Genomic DNA, 17,432 nt, shown 5'->3' with positions numbered 1-17,432 from the left:
ACATCACAGCCAGGCGTTTGTCTCACACAAAGGCGACACTCAGGGCAATTCCCTTTGTGCAGGTGATATGTTCCCTGTCCCCCATGATGGGTCACTTCTTGAACCCATCTGGGCTCGGAGAGGCCTCTTGTCCTCCCCAGCTTCTCGCTGCTACTCCATCCCTCCGCCTTCTATTTCACTTAAACTGGAGGGACAGAGAACAGACGCTCCGGCTTCTAAAGAAGTTAAGGTGGAGTCTTTGGCCCCAGGGAAAGGAGTGGGGAGAATCCTCTCCCGGCTTCTGGGGCCTCGTACCCAGGGAGGGCAGGGGTGAGGGATGCAGTCAGACGGACAGAAGGACAGCAGCCGCACCTCCTGCCACAAGCCTCGTGGGAATGAGGACAGGACCGCTACAGAGGTGCCGGAATCAAAATAAATCCGGTATCAGCAGGTGGTTTGAGCTGTTTACTGCTACAGTAATGGCCCCAAGTAAGCAGGATCTTACTTGGAACAGGGACAGCCTTTCCCTGGGTGACAATGGCCAGAGGGGACCCGCACCAGGATGCACGAACAGGGACCAGGCAGCCCCATCCCACATCACCTCCCCTTCCCTCTCCCCTCCGGCCCAGCCTCTCCTTAGCAGGAAGAGCTGCGGGGACACTGATCCACCACCAGCTCCACACAACACGGGAACAAAAAAAAGGATAAAGGGAGAAGCCCTGAGACCTGCAGATTTCACCGTGAGCTTCTGCAGGGAAACAAAGCAGCAGACGTGAGGAATGCAAGTGGCCTATTTGCCCGGGCTGCTCTCTGCCTCCGGCAGCACGGACATGCCTCGGCTTGTCGTTCCAGGAGCTTTTGTTGCTCGGGGCTGGGGGCCTCTTTGTTTCCTTTACCCCTTCGCCAGGCTTGGTCACAGCCCGGTATTAAATTATTCAAATGATCTCGCTGGGTTTCACAGCTGAACTCCTGCGCGGAGAGCTCCAGCCCCCGGCCCAGCACAAAGCGCACTGGTCCGCACTGGTTTCCCCAGTCTGGAGAAAAGGGTCCCAATATTCAAGCTGGTGACACGTCCAGCCCCAGCACTGCAGTGCAAAGGTGTCATTAAGCCATAAAATCACCCACCTAAGAGCAGTACACTGATAGGAACCAGACGGGGGGACTGCACCCCTGGATTTGGCAGCCCAGCTGGAGCAGGAAGAGCTTGGCTCCTGGAGCAGTGCATTTTGGTGCCACCACTGACAAGACAAAGGGTGTCACACCTCTGTCCTGCCTGCTGCTGTCCCAGCCAACCCTCAGCCCTGCCAAGGCTGCAGGAGGAACACCAGCCCCTTCCTATGGGATGGGTTTGAGAGCTCTGCACAACACGGGCAAGAGAAATCTGATGCAGGAAGGAGCTGGAGCTGCTGCCAGCTCCACACAGGGAGGAGAAGCAGTGGCCCAGAGGGGCTTTGAGGTAATTTAACCCAGCCCTGCAACTACCCTGGTGCCCAGGTTGGTCTGGCAGGGGAAAGCACCTTCCCCAGCACTGTGCTGAGCCGTCTCTGTAACCTGCAGCACAGCAAAGTGCCAAAGGACTGGCAGAACCTTTGAATTCCAGTCAGCTTCCTGGGATAGCAGGGTGTAACCGCCTGAGAAGGCAGCTCCACAAGAAACAAAAAAGGCAGGGAAAAACCCGTGCACCCACCCTGCCAGGAGCCAAAGAGGGAGGCTGTGTCTGCAGCCAGGGCTGCACACGCCTCTCCCAGCTGGACCGGACCTGCTCCCTTCCCCAGCCGGAGCCTGGGAGGCGAGGCAAGGAAGGGCAGGAGAGCTGCAGAAATTCATTACCTTCCACATGACAGAGGGATCAGTTGGCTTTTACCAGAGCCCGTCGAGGTTTTCCTCATTGAAAACAGGAAAGAATCACAAAAAATAATTAGAGAGATTTCATCTCAGCCAGTTTATGAAAGCACTGACTTTATACACAACAGATTGGCAACAGCACAAAGATGGATGTGAAAGGCAAGAGCATTTGCAATGTCAGACAGATCAGAGACAGAAGCTCATCAAAAAATGGCCCAGGGCAAATGTAAGTTAAAAAAAGAAAAGAAGAGGGAAAAAAAAGAAAGGAAACAACCCTTCTGGAGACAAAAAACGTGACTCCTGTCCATAACACATGGATGTGCTTCTCCTGCCCGCAAAGACCCTTGGTGAAAACTCATCAGCTCCCTGGACAAAACTGGGTTAAAAAACTTCAAGTACTGACGATCGCTGGCTGTGTTTTGCTGCCTTCCCCAGCTCAGCTGGGAGCCAGTGTGCCAGTCAGCAGCAGGACTGAGGGGCCTGAGGACAAATGTCAGCTGGAGGATCCTCCAGTGAGCTCCTGGGGCCAGGGGAGGCTGTAATTGGAAAGCTCCAGGCAGCATTTGGGGAGAGCTGTGCAGCACAGGGAGGTTGCTCATGCAGAGCGCGGCCAGGCGTGCAGACAAGACCCTCCAAAGTGTGCTCAATAAATGGGTGAAACGTTTTAGGGGGGGGATGGGAAAGGACAGACTTCTCTAATTAGTAAAGAGGTTTGCATTTAGTTACCCAGCACAGCGCCTGGGGCCCTGACTCCAGACGCTGCTGTGCAAAGGCTGACAGCTCTCTCACACATGGAGCTGTCAGCCCGGGCTTTGTAACCAGAAACAGTTTCCACAGAGGAAAACAACCTCTGTGCTCCTCACTCTTCCACACAGGCACTTCCAGCAGCGAAGGGAAGAGCCACAGTATGACCCCTTGAAGGCAGCACCACAGCTCTGGGCACGTTGAGGACAGCGACTCAGGCACTGGAGGTTCACAGTGACAATACAGTGAAGTGAATAATAAGTGAGACCAGCTCTGGTTCCTTGGGAACCATCGTCAGGAGCTCTCTGTTTCCGGAGTGCTGCCTTTGGAGTGCAGCTGAGGAGCTCTGGAGCCTGGAGTGTGTCTGAGCCAGGCTGCTGTGAGCAGCAGGAAAAGCAGGATGTGGCTGCTCTCACTCACTGGGAAGGCGATTCCTCCACAACAGCTGAAACAAAAAAAGGGTAAAGACCAAGATTTAGCTGGAAGCCCCACCTTGATGAAGCTACAAGAAGTGTTCTGCCCCACACAGGCCTGGTACCCAGCAGATGGGCACCGAAATCCCTGTCCCCTGTCCCCTTCCCTACAGTGCAAGACCTCAGTAGAGGCACAAGCAAGGCAATGCCCAGCAGACAGAGCCCAGGCAGGGCAGAACACACTCTTGAGGTTTGTGCTCTCTTCCTCCTCCTCTCCAGCCTGGCTTCTCCCAGTTATTCTGTTTGCAGCAGGATTGAGAGAAGGGAGCAGCAGCAGCTCATGATAACCTGGGCAGCAGCCCAAGCTAGTCAAAAGCAGGGTTGGCTCCATGGAAAGAGCAGAACGGCTGCCCCAAAGGTGGAGCACAGCTCGCCTGTGCCAGCACCCTCCCGGGCCAGATCACAGCAGCAATGACATCACATGTGTCACCAGATCTCGTGTTCTCGCTGGAGAAATTTCCAGGCAGATTGAGCTGTGTGAAAGCCCAAATCTCAACTCTTTACAGTGCTCTTAGTGCTTTTTTGCATGCTGGTTGCTGAGGGATGCTGGGGCAGGCAAGGCTGCTGTCCTCACACCACGGAGTTTACACTCCCAGTACGGGGACAGGACAAGGTTTTGGACAGAGGGACAGCCATGGGGCTACACACTCAGTCCCTGCTCTTACAGTGCTGCAGGTGGGAGCCCACAAACCAGCTGCCACAGAGCACAGGGTGACTCCAGCAGCGGAAGGAGAGAGCAGCCTGCAGTCTTCCTGCAGAGACAAAACCCTTTTACTCCCATGACAAATACCCTACTTGTTCCTGAGCCTGGGGACTCGGCCATTCCCCGTCCCCTTCATGTGGCACACACATCACATGAGAGCTGGGCACTTGAAGGGATGAAACAGAGCCAGGGCCGATTCTGCTGTGCCAGGGCTGTCAGCCGGGCCTCCTCCCCTCCGGGCTGTAATTAGCCTCCTTGAAGTGGGCTGGGACTGGAATCCCTCAGCCCAGGCTGAGGCCATAATCAGCCCAGCAGAGGAGGAAGAAAGGCCCTTGCAGCAGTCTGGGCCAGGCTCCCGTTGTACATCCAGGCAACGGAAGGGCAGGTCACGCCACAGGCACGTTTTAACTGAGCCACGATGCTGCCTTTGGCCTGAGCAGAGAGGAACCACAAAACCATCACTATCTTTTCCAAACCACAATGGAAAGGCAGCAGCCAAAATGACGCCTCAAATCTCAGCTTCTATTTCAGCAGCATCAATTAGAGAGCTGCTCTTTTTGGATACTCTGTGGACTGCTGGCATGCCAGCTCCCCGCTGGCCGCAGCTTGGCCAGCCTACCTGTCTGGGAGTGCACGAGACAGCCTCTGCCATCCCTTTGCTCCCCTTGCCCAGCAGGAAAGGCAGTGGCACAGAGCTGAAGAGCAGCAGGGGAATTATTTTGGGCTGGAAGTTACTTCTATTCATTTACAGCTCAGAATAACACTGAGCTTACACGCCAGGGTTACTCGGCACAGCTCCGGTCACAAGGCATTGTGTCTGGCTGCGTCCTCATGGCAGGAATCACAGGGACAAAGCCCTTACTCACGCTTTACTGCCAGCAGTGTGTTCCCGTGGCAGCAGGCAACAGAGGTCACCAGGTATGGATGTGTCTCCTCCAGCTGCACTGGCCTCGGCACTCCAGTTTCCTCGTCCTTCCTGCCCAGGCGTCCCCTGGCTCCTTTCCCCCACGTGCACACCTCGCCATCTGCAGAGGGATATAAACACCTTGCTGCACACCTGCCTTGGCCACAGCAGAGGCCAGCCAGGGCCTGCTGCAGCCCAGGACATGGGGACTTCAGATTCACCTGCTCCAATGGCCACAGTGAAGGCATCTCCACAAGCCACCACAGTGACCTTCATCATCTCGAGCCCCAAAACCAGGTGGGGCACACGGCTGCTGTGGCAGGAGTTGGTGCCCAGCTGCCCGTGCTGGTTGCTCCCAAAGGTGTAACAATGGCCAGAGGCTGATAGCAGAGAGGAAAGACACAACTGGCTGTCACTCGGGACACACTGAAACCCCTCTTTGCTGTCTTCAGGCTGAGCATCCTGCTCCACAGAGCTCCAACATTGGGAGCATGTGTCTCTTGAGAGACTGCCCATGGGAAACAGGCAGAAGGAAGACAGGGAAAATGCAGGTGTCCCCCTCTCAGAATCTGGGCACACACCCTCACCTGTGACAGCAGCAGAATGTGCTGTACCGATGTCAGCACACACAATGGACTCTTGGTTCAAGGGGGCTGACTGGGCACACACAAACACAGTGGCCTCCTCCACCTGGTCCTCTGGGGAAGGCTCCTCTGTTGAACTGATCCGGTCTAGGCCCAGCTTGTTACACCTGCACAGGGAAAATCTCTAGGATCACACAGAGATGCCTTCTGGAACCCCTTGGTCACAACACAGATGGGCCCAGGAGCGTAAAATGTGGAGCATGGACCCTCACCCCTCTTACCTATTGCTTCCACAAGCAAGAATCTGGTTCTTCACTGTGAGGACCATGGAGGAATCGATGCCACAGATGACCCTCTGAGCCTCATGCTCTGGAGGGACTGTGACCTGCTGGGGGCAGTTGTAGCACTCCAGGGTGCCCAGCCCAAGCCGACCTGGCAGGAAGAACAGGGCAGGGAACAGCTGATGGCCACACACACCCTGAGCACAGCCCCACTGAGAGCAGCACTGACACAGCTGCTGCAAGAGCCCAGCCCTGGATCCCAGAAAGCAGCGAAACCCAAAGCGCTCCATATGGGGGCTCTGGTATGCAGCAAAACAGCTGCAGCTCTTCCACACACACCCACCCTGGCACATCTGGAGGGGACTGTGGGCAAGCAGCAAAGGCAGCGGGAACAGGCACAAGCCCTGTTCTGTGAAACAGACATCTCTTACCATTATCCCCCCTGCCCCAGGCAAACACTTCCCGTTCGTTGGAGACCGCCAGGACGTGAGACGCGCCACAGGCCACCTGCACCATCTCATAGCCCAGCAGGGCCTCCACAATCTTGGGCTGGCAGGGGAAGAGCAGCAGCCGTCAGCCGAGACCTCACAGCCTGCCCGGCTGCTCCCGTCCCTCTCACCCGGCCCCCCCAGACTCAACACAGCGCTGGCAGCATCCCAGTTCTCATCCAACACAAACAACAGAGAAATTTCTTTTTTTCTTTTGTTCCAAACAGTCTTCAAAGGGATAAGAGACTACGTGCACGCAGCACAGAAGATAATGCAAACATCTCTGGGGCGGAAGAAAGCATCATCCAGCACGGGAGAGGGAAGAGGTTCAGCAAGGGTTGGGATTTGCCCCCCTGCCCATGTGGGGAGTGCCAGGGGCTGTGAACGAGCCCCTGCTCCAAGCAGACAGGGGCTTGGTGCAGGATGTGTTGGCTCAAAGGCTCTCGTGCAGAGGAGCTGTGAGTTAAGGCTCAGATTCATTAGGCTGTGGGGAGACCAGGATCTCCACATTTCACCCAGCCCCTGCTGTGACCTGCTGTTAGATCTGACACCTCGCCTCATACTCATTATCTTCCTCAAGTGAAAAGCACCGTTTGTTGGGATCTGGCTGCTGCTTCCAACTGGTCTCCCCTCCCCAGCCATAAGCAGGGAGCAGCTCTGCCCTGGGAAGAGCAGGAACAAATGGGCCAGCTGATCACAGTGACAAATGGCACCAGTCCCCGGGCTCGGCTGGAAGCCATCAGCTGCTGCCACATCCGAAGGTAGGCGAGGAAGAAGCTGGAAAGGAGCAATGAGCCCTCAGCCCCAGTGTTCTGAGCCAATCGGAAACACACAGCTCTTCTTTAAATACTGGCTCTTTTGAAAAATAACTTTTCTCAGTGAACCCTGGCAGCTGCAGGCCAAGAGTGAAGCAGGCAGGTGTGTGATTAGAGGCAGGCTCCAAGCTGGGAGCCTGCCAACAACAACCACAAGGCAGCTCTTGACTTCCCCCATGCTCAAAGGGATCATTGTGTAGGGGGGGGAAAGAAAAAGAGAAGCAGGTTGGGTCTTTTAAAACCCGCAGTGACAGGGAGAGGAGGGGGAGGGGGTCAGATGCCAGAGCATGCCTAGGATGCATATCCCTGGAGCTGGGATGAGCCTGCTCACGTGGTGCAGAAGCCACGATCCATCCTTTACCCTGGGGGAGCAGCACACCCAGCACTTTCTCCACCAACCTGGCTCACATCCGTGAAGTTTCCGTGCCCCAAACAGCCATTGCTGCCGCTGCCGAAGGTCATGATTATCCCCCTGTCTGGAGGAGCAGAAAGGAGCATTGTCAGTGGCACACCCTGCGAGGTGACACAGCTGAGGGGTGGCTATGGCTCCCAGGACATTGGACCCACTCTGACTCAGAACGAGCTGCAGGGGCCACAAGCCTTCAGCGAGCTTCCAGAGAGCTGCAGGAGCTTCCAGGGAGCTGCAACCTCACCACGCTGCAACGGCTCAACAAACAAACAGCAGCGATAAGAGTGCTGAGATAACAGTGCTGCAGCTGTGTACGCAGAAGCTGTGAACCCCACGGTCTGTCAAGGTGTTAAAGTCACAGAGGCACTCCCTGAGCAGCTGCCCAGCAGAAGGGTGGCAGGAAACGCCATGGGAGGTAGGATAAACACATGCCCATGGAGTTTGTCCACTGTGTATCTGTCATTTGCTGCCCTGACTCCCAACAGAAGAGCAAACAGAGCTCCCACAGGACCACTGGGAGGGCTTTGCTACACAAACATGGCCTTGGACTGGTGTGTGTGTTCCCCTCTCACCCAGAACACACCCTGGACTGCTCTGAGGGGGCTTCAAACCCTGTTTTCCTGCAGTTTGAGGACAACCAGCCCTGCAGCAGCTCACACTGACTCCTCACTGTGACACCAGTCTTTGTTGGTCACTGCACATGCTCATGTTACGCTCACAGAGTATGTGACAGAGATTCTCCTCGCACTGCAATCCCCATTGTCAGCTCTGGTTTCAGGTGACACCAGTGCAACCAGGACAACAAGCACAGAAGATTTCATAGGATCATAGAATAATTTAGGTTGGAAAAAAAAACCTTTAAGATCATCTAAGTCCAAATATCTTTTTGTGATCCTCCCCACACCAGACAAGCTGACCAGGGTGGCATCACAAGAGGACCATGTCTGCCATTTCTGACCTCCACATGATGCTACATGAGAGGCCACAGAGACCTCTGTGTCACTCCAGCCCAGAGCATCTCTCTGGTTCCTCTCTGAGCAGACTCCCCAGGCGGTCCCACTGGGTTTTAGGGAGTTCTGGGACCCAGGCAGGTGAAGACAGGACACAACAGCTCACCTGTGAGGCAGGCTGTGAAAAGATCACCACAGGACACATGTTTGATGGTCACTCCAGACTGGCCCTCCAGAAAGCGGGACACAAACTGAGGCTGGAGCTGCTCGGTGGCTCCTGGGAGAGAAGGACCCCCAGCAGCACCCATGGGAGGAGCCTGATGGAGAGAAGCCATGGAAGAGGTGGGCTGGAGAACAGTGATGAACCCCTTCCCACAGGCTTATCAGCATTACCCACACCCTGGCTGGGACTGCAGTCCTGGAGGAGGCAGTGCCAGGGTCTCTGAGTGAGCAGAAAAGCCTTCTTCACAGAAATCACACACCCAAGGCTCCACAGCCACTGTCTGCCCCAGGCTCCCTGTCACTCACCTCCCACAGGATGAGCCTCCCAGATTTGGTGACCCCAGCCTTCTGTGTCCTGCCAGCAGAGACTTGCACCACCTCGGTGTTCAGCATGGGCAGGCGGAGAGGGGTGGTGATCCCACTGCCCCACGTGTAGATGGATGACAGTGGGGGTGGGATTCCTGTCTTGGCTGAACCACATCGGACACCTGTGGGGCACAGAGAAATCATTCATGTGGATCCCTGACTCTCCTCCCACAGAAAAAGCAACAGCACCAGCCAGTCTGGGTGCCAGCATAGCTGCCAGAGCCAGACCAATGCTGGTCCAAGGAAGGTCAGGGAAGGTGATATCTCTTAAGGTTCTCTCCCCAGAACCTTGAGTGTCTCTCTGACTTGTGTCATCCAAAGGAAAGAGTCCTTCCAAACGGAGCTGAGTTGAACACACCATGCCAGAACTCACCCCTCGGCCTGGCACTACTCGCCCGTCCCCCTGTCCGGCTGTGGGTCACTGTGGGCACTGGAGCCAAGGGTTTTTCAGGCCTGCCAAACCAAAATCCAACCTTTAGTGTCCTGCAGAGCCCTGGATCACAGAATGTCTGGGCAGAGCTACAGCAGAAGCCACGGGTGACTCACTCAGAGCACTGCTTTGTTGGTGCTTTAAACAACCTGAGAGAGGGGACTTGGCACCTGTTCACTTCCCCCTGTGCTCACAACTCTCTGTTTGCTGTCACTGTGATGACAAGCTCACACCTGCCATGGCACCTGCCTGGCTCTGAGCCCCTGGGCCAAGCTCAGCCAGCAGCAGCTGCACGTTAGACAGCACAGGAGAGCTGCATTGAGAAAATGCTCTCTTTGGAGCTCAGAACGGAGGCAGTGAGCTGGGCAGACATGCTGTGGGCTGTGGCAGCCCTTCCCAAGGGACACTGAGGTGGCAGTGTCACTTGCCTCCTCATTTTGACGCTGCCCACGTCTGTGTAGAGGTTCAGGAGGGGCCGGATGCAGATGGCCTGGGCCATGATCTCATTCAGCTGGGGCCGCTTGGAAGGATCCAGGTTGAGCATGCTGAGGATGAGCTGGCGCAGGTCGGGGCTGTATCGATCCGATATTGGGGCAAAAGTTCCGCTCATGATCTTCAACACCAAGGCAGGAAGGTTCTGGAGAGAAAACAAGAGACACGCAGTGGCCGGGCAGTCAGGGGCGAGGCCAAGGAGGAAGGAGCTCTCAGCACTGCCCTCTGCCTTCTCACTTCCTGGCTCGCTGAGAAGTGATCCCAGCATACATTTTCACCTCTGTGAGAGGCCACGGCTCCCTGTGCTACGTGTAAACCACATCGCTCTTACCGCAGCTTCGAAAGCCCTCTTGAGGCTGGCGAGCTCGTAGAGCACACAGCCCAGGGCCCAGATGTCACTCTTCTGGTTGTAAGGCTTCCCTTCACAGAGCTCTGGGGAGATGTAGCACGGAGTTCCCACCACCTACAAGACAAAAATTCACCACAGTGCAGTGAAACTGGGGCAGAGAGGTGGAAAGAGGAAGGCTTTGTGCAGAACTGGCTGGAACACCACCACCTAAAGCTCCACAGAGCTGGGCTTTTGTTCCCTTGGCATCAACAGCTGCCTGACAATCTCAGTGAAAAACAAGAGGATTTGCCTTTCCAGTGACACATACAGTGACTGCCTCTAATTTTGCTTCTATCCACTTGAGAGAACCAGAGCCCAGAGCGCAGAGCATGATACAAACGTCTGGTCAGATTAGCCCAGGTGGAGAAAGACACTCAAAGCCAAGCAGAGAAAGGAGATTAAGGCAGGATGGGAGTGCACAGGCAGGAATTTATTTGCTAAGGATGTGTCAGACCAGTCTGCAAACACCACCCCCAGCAGGAGCCACCCTGTCTGCCCTCACCAATGGGCCCAGACACCCCATCCTCTCCCAGCTTTGGGCAGGTCAGTCTTACCTTTCTGCAGCCCACAGAGCCACAGCAAACTCAGGCATGAAGACATCAGCCAAGAACAAAGCAGCATTGCCTAAAGCCACTTCCCAGAGCCTATTGTGAACCAAATCCAGAGTTTCCAGCCTGCTGGAAACAGCAAGGGGTAAGAAGCTCCCCTGCCACTCACTGTGTAGGCTTTGCTCTTGCTGCTCAAGATTTTGGAGATGCCAAAGTCTCCGATCTTGACGATCATGCGATGCTTGTCCAGGAGGATGTTCTGGGTCTTCAGGTCACGGTGCAGGATCTGCTTGGTGTGCACGTGGTGCAGGGCCAGGAGGATCTGCACGAAGAAGTGCAGGATGGTGTCCTCATCCAGCAAGGAATTACAGCGCTTGTGGATGAACTCTGCCAGAGTGCCCCCTGCAAGGAACCACAAAGGGCCGTGGGCACAGGGAGCTGCACAGGACAGGACAAACTTGGCCTAAAAATGGGGGGATTTTTCCATTTTGGCATTCTAACAAGCCAAGTATGTGGGAAAAACACATCTTGGTGGAATACACAGCAAATCCTCCAATGGCAGCACAGTTGCTGGGCAGAAGAAACAGCCAGAGTGAAGTTACTGTTGACATATTATCAAAAGCAGAAGGAAAAGAAACACTAGAATTACAGCTCTTGGAAGAGGACATAAACCTCCATGGCAGAACAAGATCAGCCTGTTCTGCAGAAGAGAATTCTTGCAGTCCAAGAGGCCACGTGGCACAGAGAGGCCCCTGTCGGGGAGGTCCAGATTCAGGGCTCAGGTACAGCTTTTAGCAAACCCTCATGCAAATGATTTCATCTAAAACTCCACAGGAAATCTTGTTAGAAATGTGGGGCCAACAGAATTGACACAGGGAAATGTGCCTGAAACCTGAGCCAAGGGCAGATGGTAACATGCTGATCAGGGTTTGAAATCTCCTTGTTTTGGACATGGTTAGCAGGTGTAAGGCATATAACCATGGAGTGGCTGAAGCTGGAAGGGACCTTGCAAGGTCACTGCTCAAGCAGGGCCACTGAGGTTGTCCAGGACCAGAATCTCTCTTTTGAATACTTTCAAGAATGGTGACTCCACGACCTGCATCAATACTTGGTCACCTGCCTTGGTGTCCACCAAGAATCACAGATTCTTTTCTACAAAAATGTCTCCTCAAAAGAGACGTGCTTGGACTCCTGGGGGTGAAAAGCTCAAGATCTTTACAGGGAGCACAACATGAGACCACAGCAACTTGACCCAAAGAGAACCAAGTGCCTGGCATCCCCTGGACCTGGAGGGCAGCAGGGCCCACCTGGGGCGTATTCCATGGCAATCATGAGTGCCTTGTCCTCCAGGAAGTTCTCGTAGTACTCAATGACGTTGGGGTGGTTGAGCAGCTTGAGGACCTGGCACTCGTTCTGCGCTGCCAGCCGCTCATCCTTGCTCATCTGCTCCACAGGGATCTGCTTCAGGATCACCAGCTTCTGGTCGGCCTTGCGCAGGCACAGGTGCACGATGCTGCGAGGAAAGGGACAGGGCTTCAGCGTGGGGACGAGGGACACAACACAGGGCCTGGCCATCACTCTGGGTGACACGGATCGCCTGCAATCCCCGCGCCTCGAGGTGTCACGCACCCTGTGCCGTGTCCCCCGGGGTGCCACACCCCGGCCGACCCCGCATTGCCGCGGCCACAAGCGCCTCGCTGCCACACGGACGCGGCTTAAAGGCCTCCTGCCCGGAGGCAGAAAGACTGGAGACGTCCCCATCGCCCATCCTCGGCGCCCCCTCACCCGAAAGCCCCTCTTCCCACTACACGGATCCGCTCGTATTTCTCCATCCCTGGGCCCGGCTCCTTCCGTCTCCATGGAGACACTTCCGCGCTGCTACGGCGTCCGCGGGCGGACAAACCGCGCCGTGTGGGCAGGGCCGGGTGGGGGCTCCGTGTTTCGGGCGGGGTGGGACGGGTAACGCCACCCCTCGCTTGGGTTGCACCCCCAGTGCCACCAGGAGCCAGACCCTCCTGGGAAGCACCCGGACAGAGAGGTTTGGGGTGCGCTGGGCTGTCCGCCCCAACTGGGGGATGCCAGCAGGACCCCCCGCACCCCCAGAAAGCGGCGGTGTCCCCAGCAGCCTCCAGCCCCGAGGAGCCTGGAGGGGCACACACTGCGGGGGGCTGCGCTGCTGCAGGGCCAGCATAAGGGCCACGAATCCCCTCCGTGGCCGCACAGACCTTCTTTAGACTCCCCCAGGACCACGAGCCCCTGGGGCCGGCCGTGATGGTGGCTATAGCGTGGAAGCGGGTCCTGCCCTGCACCCAGGAATGGCGGCCTCTGTCCTGGAATGGGGACAGTGACAGCAGTGGCAGTGGTGGCACTGCCACGTGGCCCTGCTGCCATCTAGTGACAGCCAGCTCGGTTCACGGGGAAGGGGGACAGCCCGCCCTCACGCAAGCCAGCGCCCTGCAGCGTGGGACAGTGATGGGGCAGGACCCTCACGCAGGAACCAGCACCCCGCCGCGTTTCGGTATCGCGTTTTCGGCCTCTGCATACCTACTGCAGCCTGGTATTAAGGGGCACCTTTGAGTGCCGCAGCCCCCCATCCATGACTTGAGGTGAGCGTTTGTAGCTGCTCCCACTACTTTTCCAAACACGTTTTCCCCGGCATCCCCCGTCCCGACACAATGGGCGCAACCTCCGGCGACAACCACACCGTGCCGAGAACACACACACACAGCGCAGAACAGATGTACGAGGCCCACGCCAGCTGTGCATCACTGTGGCAGATGTGCAGAGCCCAGCACAGATGTGCGACGTCTGCCGCGCTGCCCAGTACAGACGGGCAGTATCTGACACCCACAAGTGCGGTGTCTGGCAATACCAGGCCCGTTCAGCAGCAGCGCCCAGCAGGAACAGGCGCAGGAGCCCGCACACCTGCACACCCCCCACATGTGCGAGACCCCGCGCCACACTCCGCACACGTGCGCGCAGCGCCCCGCGCGTACACACGCGCCCGGGGGTGTGGCCAGCGCGCCGTTTATCAATGAAAGGCGCGGCCAGCGCGGCCACGCCCCTAACGACCGCCAACCCCGCGCAGGCGCGCGCGGGGGGAGGCGTGGCCAGCGGGGGGCGTGCCCAATGAGAAGGCGTGGCCCCGCGGGCGCATGCGGGGGGCGTGGCCAGAGCTAAGGTGTGGTCAGGAGGGGCGTGGCTCTGCGGCCCCGCCCGCCGCGGCCGCGCGCCGCCGGACTGGGCGTGATGGGCCCGGGCTGGCGGGTGATTTCGGCGGCGCTGGTGGGCGGCAGCGTGGCGATCTTCTGGGCATTGCGCCGGCTGGCCCTGGCTCTGCCACAGCCCGCCGCCGTACGGAACCGTCCCGGCCGCGTCTGGCGCTGGAGGAATTTCCTCGTCTCTTTTGCACACTCCGTGCTGGCCGGGCTATGGGCCCTCTTCAGGTACCGGGGAGCGCGCGGGGCGGCGGGCACGGTGCACACACTGCGAACTGGGTACTCCTGAGGAGTGGGCAGGGGGTAGGGGGTGCCCGTGTTCCCCGTCCCGGAGTCTAGGCTGACCCCCTTCCTTCTCTCCTCTCCTCACTCCCAGCCTGTGGCACTCTCCGGAGCTCCTCTCCGACATCCAGGATGGCTACAGCGTCTCAGGGCACCTGCTGGTCTGCTTTTCCTCAGGTAAGGAGCCAGGCAGGGCAGTGGCCGCAGCCACCCCGCCGGACTTGGCCCACTCCCTGCTCAGCCTCGCCTGGTATGCTGGCTCAGGACGAGCCCCCTGCTCGAGGGCTGGGCAGCTCCATGCTTTCTGTCTTAATCACGAGCATGGAGCCCACAGGCCGCCAGCCTCCAGGGAATAGCCATCTCTCCATACCCAGACAGGGTGGAGGTGTCTCTGACACCTGAAGAACAGTCACAGCACCCTCCTCCTCCTCGCTGCTCCTCCTTTCCACAGTGGGTAACAGTGCACAAGCCAGATCTTCTGAACAACTCTCCTTCAATCCCACAGGCTACTTCATCTACGACACCCTTGACATCATCTTCAGCCATCAGTCCCGCTCATTTTGGGACTACCTGGTGCACCATGCCATGGTGAGTATGGCGAGCATGGGGGCTACCACACACCTTGGGGCTCAGCCCACCCAGGTTTCACGGGCTATGGCAGGGCAAGCTGGAGCCCTTCCCTCTGCCTCACCCTGGCTGCCAGGGTAGGCTCTGCATCAACAAGGCGAGGGCGCCTGGCAGGGCAGGATGCCTGCCAGCATTGGCTCTGAGTGCCTGGAGCCAGACAGGCTGCTGAACTGGGAGGGGGAAGAGCTGGAGGCTTATCACAGCACAGGGAGGTGTAACTGCTGCCGGGGGATCTGCCTTTCTGGGCTGGTTTTCTCTAAGTTCAGATGCCTGCTGGGATCTCTGGCTGAGGGGAGCAGAACTGTGTGCTCTCACTGAGGGTGGGGAAGAATTCGCTTTCCCCAGGGCAAGACAAGCTGACCCTGCTCTGTGTGTATGTTTGTGTTCCAGGCCATCTCTGCCTTCGTCTCACTCATCCTCACAGGCCGTTTCCTGGTGGCAGCAGTACTGCTGCTGCTGGTGGAGGTGAGCAACATCTTCCTCACGGTGCGAGTGCTGCTGAAGATGAGCAACGTGCCTTTCCCAGCACTCTACGAGGCCAACAAGTACATCAACCTGGTGATGTACTTCGCCTTCCGCCTGGCGCCCCAGGCTTACCTCACCTGGTACTTCCTCCGCTACGTGGAGGTGCAGGGCCAGGGTGCCTTCCTCACCGCCAACCTCTTGCTGCTCGATGCCATGATCCTCGTGTACTTCTCCCGCCTCCTCCGCTCCGATTTTTTCCCCTCCCTGTGCAAGGGCTCTGTGGGCAGAGATGTAGACGGTGAGAAGTTTCTGACAGACTGAGCCGTGCATGCCGAGGGGGACCCAGGCTCCGGCTCCTGGAAGTTTTGGGCTCTCGAAAGCTGCTCTGATGTGCCTTAGGGCTCGCTCCCTGGCCCCAGGCCCTGCCTTCACCTGCTCTGCTGCCTATAAGTGCTTCCCTGCTGGACCAGCCCAACAGCTTCACCGAGCTGCAGGGATGCTGCTGAAACCAGAGGCACAGCTGATGGAGAAGCAGCCCAAACCAGCTTTCCTGCAGGCAGCTGGAGGGCCAGGGCTGGCTGCACTTTGCAGCTGATGGCCTGGAAGGGTTGTGAGGGAGGGGATGAGTCCCTCCCGTGGTGATGCTGGGTGTTATGTGCATTAAAATTGGTCTGTTTACTGCTGCCGCAGCACACCTGGGCTGGCTCTTCTGTGGGGCAGAGCAAGTCGGGGACTCCCCCTGTGCCAGGGCTGTGGGAAAGGATGTGGCCCATTCCCAGAGGAGTGCTGGCAGTTCTCAGGGAGGGAGAGGGCATGTGCCTGCTGCTCACTTTGTTCTTTGTTTGAGGGACCTCTCAGCCTGCTGGGTCCTGCTAACCCAGTTGAGCCTTGAGCAGCACAACTCTATCCCTCGCATGGGTGGGTTCCTCTCCCTCATTCCTCTGCTCTTCCAGAGACCCAGGGCTGTGCAGGGAAGTTGAAGGGATCCAGGAGAGGTACTGAGCCTTGTGGCACCAGCCTGGCGGTGAGGAGCCTGGCTGGGCTGTGTGACTCACCCAGCAGCCACGTGAAGTGGAGCAAGCTGGCGTGGAGAAGCCATGTGAGGCCAAGGGCTCTTCCTGGAACATTGCTGCATGCTTGCATCCCCCTAGAGTGATCTTCACTGGCACAGTGCAGCTGCAGCCCTGTGAGCATGCTGGGCCCTCTCCACAGGACCAGGATGGTTCCAGCAGCTCTCCCAGAGCAGTGGGAGGAAAAGGGGGATTCAACTCCTGGGGAGAGTGGGGCCAGAACTGGCCAAGCCGGTCCTGTGTAGCACCGGAAAGGCAAATCCTGCTGATGTGAGAGCTCTGGGATCACACCGGATTGGCATTAGCAGCAGAGCTTCAAGGAACTCCTGGCCAGCCCCTGCTCCGGGCAGGATCTCTCCTCTCCCTCCCACCCACCCCAGCACCTGCCCAGCTCAGGCAGAGACAGGCAGCTGAAATAAGCTGGTGATTAAGGGGAGGCAGTGAGGATCACCTTTCCACCAGTGCACTGGGTGCACCCCGTAGGATCTGAATCCTGCTGGGACTCCTGGTGTGTATTGACACTAGTCCCAGGAAATGGCATGGCAGCTGGAATAGAGATGTGATAGCTGGGACACTGTGGGCAGGGATTGCTGCCAGTTCCAAACCTTGTCTCTCCTTGCTCAAAGCAGAGCTCAGCAGCCCTGGCAGGGGACAGCTGTGCTCTCAGCAGCACATCCCAACAGCTGTGTGTGTCTTCCAGCTGCAGCTTAAGCCTCATGCCCTTTTTGCAGTTTAGATGACTGCATTTGCAGTCAGCCCACACAACTGAGTCCAAATGTTAATTTTCCCCTTGCCCCTATTGCTGCACACATTTCCCCTTGTCTCTCCACATGAAGCAGACACATCTCTGTCCCAGCAAGTCACAGCCTCAGACCAGCCCATACATCCCCTGTCCTTAAACCAGGGGGGAAAGCCAGACTTGACAAAGCTTCCCAAAGGAGGGAGCACAGCTCCCTGCTGCTCCCCTCCTGGCTTCCAGCAGGAGCATCCCCCAGCAGTGCAGCTGTGGATCAGGCAGGCTGCCAGCCAGGATCAAGAGGCAAGTGAAGTGCCAGGGCAGCACCACTGGGCTGAGCTGAGGTAAGGCTGGGGCTGACTGCAAGTCATGCTGATGTGGAATCCCTCCCAGCCTCTGGCAGCAGCACATGC

General features: G+C 57.4%; 2 protein-coding genes across 8 annotated transcripts; one reads left to right on the top strand and one right to left on the bottom strand.

The window, feature by feature from the left end:
• Positions 1 to 1,906: 1,906 nt before the first annotated feature.
• Positions 1,907 to 15,490, bottom strand: NEK8 (NIMA related kinase 8). Of its 7 annotated transcripts, none has more exons than XM_086859960.1 (15): positions 15,351 to 15,490; positions 11,929 to 12,134; positions 10,791 to 11,023; positions 10,017 to 10,148; positions 9,622 to 9,830; positions 9,137 to 9,216; positions 8,704 to 8,885; positions 8,342 to 8,492; positions 7,216 to 7,292; positions 5,945 to 6,062; positions 5,514 to 5,664; positions 5,236 to 5,399; positions 4,870 to 5,028; positions 4,611 to 4,769; positions 1,907 to 3,013 (listed from the first exon to the last, which is right to left on the bottom strand). In XM_086859960.1, exons 2-15 carry the CDS (start codon positions 12,062 to 12,064, stop codon positions 2,985 to 2,987), a joined length of 1,980 nt encoding a protein of 659 aa, XP_086716086.1. In that variant the 5' UTR covers positions 12,065 to 12,134; positions 15,351 to 15,490; the 3' UTR covers positions 1,907 to 2,984. The 7 variants fall into 7 exon arrangements, with proteins under 7 accessions (XP_086716086.1, XP_086716084.1, XP_023795008.2 ...); XM_086859958.1 differs by lacking the exon at positions 15,351 to 15,490 and adding an exon at positions 13,166 to 13,635; XM_023939240.2 differs by lacking the exon at positions 15,351 to 15,490 and adding an exon at positions 12,407 to 13,627.
• Positions 13,720 to 15,905, top strand: TLCD1 (TLC domain containing 1). The gene is made up of 4 exons (XM_023939239.2): positions 13,720 to 14,067; positions 14,216 to 14,298; positions 14,627 to 14,709; positions 15,139 to 15,905. Exons 1-4 carry the CDS (start codon positions 13,871 to 13,873, stop codon positions 15,532 to 15,534), a joined length of 759 nt encoding a protein of 252 aa, XP_023795007.2. The 5' UTR covers positions 13,720 to 13,870; the 3' UTR covers positions 15,535 to 15,905.
• The last annotated feature ends 1,527 nt before the right edge of the window (positions 15,906 to 17,432 follow it).

This window comes from Cyanistes caeruleus, chromosome 21 (assembly GCF_971803275.1).
Source record: "Cyanistes caeruleus chromosome 21, bCyaCae1.hap1.1, whole genome shotgun sequence".
Lineage (NCBI taxonomy): Eukaryota > Metazoa > Chordata > Aves > Passeriformes > Paridae > Cyanistes > Cyanistes caeruleus.
Note: the sequence above shows the minus strand (reverse complement) of the source record. Positions and strands in the feature narration are given on the sequence as shown.